The sequence below is a fragment of the Primulina eburnea genome, chromosome 1, assembly GCF_022965805.1.
Source record: "Primulina eburnea isolate SZY01 chromosome 1, ASM2296580v1, whole genome shotgun sequence".
NCBI classification, from domain to species: domain Eukaryota; kingdom Viridiplantae; phylum Streptophyta; class Magnoliopsida; order Lamiales; family Gesneriaceae; genus Primulina; species Primulina eburnea.
Window position 1 is genome coordinate 57,369,271 of NC_133101.1, and position 4,069 is coordinate 57,373,339.

General features: G+C 34.5%; 1 protein-coding gene across 1 annotated transcript; it reads right to left on the reverse strand.

Annotated features, from left to right (window-relative positions):
- Positions 1 to 459: 459 nt before the first annotated feature.
- Positions 460 to 3,583, reverse strand: LOC140833376 (uncharacterized). Its single transcript, XM_073197736.1, has 2 exons — positions 3,304 to 3,583; positions 460 to 781 (listed from the first exon to the last, which is right to left on the reverse strand). The coding sequence occupies exons 1-2, from the start codon at positions 3,467 to 3,469 to the stop codon at positions 594 to 596; spliced, it is 354 nt and encodes a 117-aa protein (XP_073053837.1). The 5' UTR covers positions 3,470 to 3,583; the 3' UTR covers positions 460 to 593.
- Positions 3,584 to 4,069: the final 486 nt, after the last annotated feature.

Consider the following 4,069-nt stretch of genomic DNA (forward strand, 5'->3'; position numbering starts at 1 on the left):
ATAATGTCATATTAACATCCTATATATTATAAATGAATAAATTACCAAAAATCAAGAGTATACACTACTGAAATTTTGAAAGGTCAAAATCATAAAAAAAAAAACGAACATACAATACCAAAATACATTTTTCACATTTTCTTACACATTTGTGTTCCTCGAGGTCCGTGCCTACAAAGATTGCCATTGCGACGTTCTCACAGCCTTGCTCGCCACCACGAACACGACAGAGGGTCATTAGCTTATTCTCAGATTTGAGCTACTTCTCCTCTGAATAAGGCAAAACAAGATACCATTTTTTTTCCCGTTCTATTCGCGCGCATCTAGTTTGACTCGAACTCTGTGATTCGAGTCTTGAGAATAGAGTAGCCAATCACGAGACTCTGTTAACCAGTACAAACATTTTTGCAAAGTTAAAAATGGCTTATTTTTAAGAAATATATATTTACAAGCTCGAGGTTGATGCAACTGTGAAGTGCATACACAGAGTTCTGTATAATTGTAACAGTACATACACACTTCGATCACCAAAATGTAAGCCACCATATCGGTCTGGTAAATATGAGAAGGATATTCGTATTGAAACTGGTACATTAGGGTATTTCTTTATCAAGTTTGATTCGGGGAGAAGATGAGGTAAAGTTCTTCCAGAACCAACGGTGCTTGCGCTTAGCTTGCAGTGACATTACTTCTGATTCTGTCCTCAACATTTCCCACATAACCTGCACATCCTCATATCCACAAGTTTGGATGTCATCGTGAAGTTTCAGAAGCCCAACACCTGAAGAAATCAAAGAAAATGGAGAAAAGAGTCATTCATTTATTCAAGAAAAAACAAGAAGCCTACCACCAACAGGGTCCCAAATTTCTAAAACTATATGACCGAAAAATTAAAGTCCTTCCACGCAATGATAGTAATGTAATGTATTAGGTCATGTGCAGCAGCAAAAGGGCTAAAAACCTCATCAGATTAAATGTTCCAATAACCCAAAAAAACCCAAAAGGGAGTAGTTTTGTTGTACGCGAGCATGTGGTACTTATATTTCTGATTCTTATCACAAAAAATGAATAAACTTCTGCCTATATGCATCTGATACATCAGTTTCGTCGATCTTTAAACATCGCAATGAATTTTATCCTATCTTTTTCCTAAGGGTTTTCAAATCAGCTTCGCTGTCATTGTGTGTGACAAATGACAATGCAATTTAGCCAAAACCATAATTCAAATCTTCTTTTTAAGAAGATGTATGCATCAATGCAACTATAAGAGCATTAAAAAAATCAGATTCCAAGCTTGGGAACATCTGTTCATGCTTTGAAATTGGTGAAAAAGTATCAAAGACAATGAAACAAATTCCACTCACTTTATTATGCTTTTCCTATGGGAAAAAAGATTAATAGGAATTGGATTCCTTTGGCTTGACTGAAATTATTCCTTTCTGGTAACATCCACTGCTTTTTTACAAATAAAATAAAATAAAAAATAGAACAAATAAATATTATACAGTTGTTCTAGTCCACTTCAATGTCCGAGGTTTTTCAAAACAAAGTTACTAGAACACCTCATCAACAGTGGACATATAATTTGTGTTTGACAGGCTAATAAGTGAGTTCTTGTATCTCTCTCTCGTGTGCACGATAAAGAACCATGAGTGTATACCCCACATAAAACTCATATTTTGACTCCCTTAGCCTCACTGCGGAACCCAGAGTTTAGCCTCGTCCCACTCCCCTGTAGCTCCACCTCTGCTCAGAGTCACATATACATATGTGTGTGTGTGTTATTCCTCAATTACTTCGTATCTTCTAAATATTGTTAATTGTCTCACATCGGTTGGATAAATAACTTGGAAGTTGTATATATGGGCTTGGACAATCCTCCCCCTCGAGCTAGCTTTTGGGGTTGAGTTAGGTCCAAGTTCCAATCTTAACATGGTATAACATGGTATGAGAGCCCGGGTTCCACCGTTATGTGTTGGACTGCCTATAATTAAGCCACCCGTTCTGCACATAATTGGGTCATTTGTAAACTCCACGCTCCAGATGTTCATTCCTGGGCGTGAGAAGGATATGTTAATTGTCCCACATCGGTTGGATAAATAAGTTGTACATATGGGCTTGGACAATCCTCCCCCTTTGAGCTAGCTTTTGGGGTTGAGTTAGGTCCAAGTTCCAATCTTAACAAATATACTTCTATAATATGAATATGGATAACAACACTTCTCAAGCATATCAGTATTAAATTTGTTTTAAGCACACATCATTATTTATCTTAAGAGCACACATCATTATTTATCTTAAGAGAGTTTCATGTCTGAGAGATGAGTTAACACGGTCCATACATACAATAAAAAGAAATATTTTTGACGTAAAAAGTAATGCTTTCCAAAGATAAGGTTGAGTCGAAGATCCGTCTTATAAAATTAATATGTTAGACGGTCATGTTTTGTGTTATCTCTACACAAAACAAATTATCAATAAAACATAATTCTAAAAAAAAAATATATAAAATAAAGATTAGTCTAGTTCCATCTTCCTACTTTAGCGTATTAGGGTGGAACTTATCTAGTGGAAGGTTGAGTGCCAAAAAGTCGAACCTTTGGATAAATTAAGAATATAAAATGCGAAAAGGATGGGGAACTGAATTCCAGAATCATCTTTGGTGCCTCAAATATGTATTTTTCAATGGTTAACCAAAATTAACCAAATGCTAAAATATTAATTATGCTATTTTTATATGAACAAATAGCAATAAGCTCACGGGTTTCCAATTCCATCTTAGGTGAAATTCTAACAAATCCAAATATTATCAACGTAGATAACTTAGACTCAAATCTGCAAACGATATATGACACATTCTCAGTACTAATTAAATGTTGAAATATAATAGATCGTATTAAATTCTTTGATCTAATAATTATTTAAGTCATAAAATTATTAATTATTGTATGACTTTTGAAATTAATATTAATTTGTTTTATTAATTAAAGAGTACTAACTGGTCCAAAATTTTGAATTATTAATTTTTTAAAAGGATCCAAATTTGAAATATGATAACACCAATTATTACTTGAGTAAAATAACACAATTTCTCCAATTCAATAAATGAATAGAACATATTTTAACTACGAAAGAAAAAACCTCAATCAACCAGAAAACGGAAAAACTAAAATTATAGTGTTTATTTGAAGTCGATCACGAATAACATTATATCTACTAAACCCATACTTGAAGCTGAAAATCATACAATTCCGACGAAAACGTTGAAAGGGGGGAGAAGAAGCGAGGAGACTGTGAGTTTACCTTTTTCACGTTCCTTGACACGAGAGAACACCGCCGACCAAGCCCTCTTGATCGGGAACACCGCTTTCCGCCACCACTCCATCACCCTAATCTTCACCTTCCTCCGCCGATTCCCGCCGCCAAGCCGACTCAGCACCACCTTCAACCCCGCCAGACCTGACTGCATGCAGGGAATCAACAAACGCACTGGCACACACTGGAGTGTGTGGGAGAGAGAGAGAAGAAGAAGAAAGGCGAAAAGGTATTTCAGTTATTTGGTGTGTGGGGGGGATTTCCTGAGTTTGTACTAAAGTGATGCTTTTAGCCGTTACGCCACTTCGAGGGTTTTTTAATGTGACCCACCCGTCACATTATGCGGTGGCCTTTTTTCCCCAATTTATTTATTTGTACGATAAAATATTTAAATTTTGACACGTGTTACACGAGTGATTTTTTAATCCACATTTGTTTTCCACGAGGACCCACACATATATTCGGTAAATTTGATGTGTTTTAAAAAGTTCACTTTACGTTCGTTTAAGTTTAAAATTCGACAAAAACGCTCCGAAAAAACAAATGATTAAAATATAGTTTAATCGAATTAAGTGAAATTAAGACGTTTAATTAAATGTGCTTAAACACATTAATCACATCTATTTATTTTTAAAATTTTTATTTTGAATGTATGTATTTTTATTTTAAAATAATAAATTAAGTTTATAATTTAAATGTTTATTTTTAAATTTTAATTATGATTAAGCATGTCTTATTGATTTGACAAATATTT

Excerpts from the sequence above, each read along its gene's own strand:
- LOC140833376 (XM_073197736.1), bottom strand. The coding sequence starts at position 3,469 with ATGCAGTCAGGTCTGGCGGGGTTGAAGGTGGTGCTGAGTCGGCTTGGC. Across the intron at positions 782-3,303 it reads TGTCAAGGAACGTGAAAAAG|GTGTTGGGCTTCTGAAACTT; the intron begins GTAAACTCACAG and ends TGATTTCTTCAG.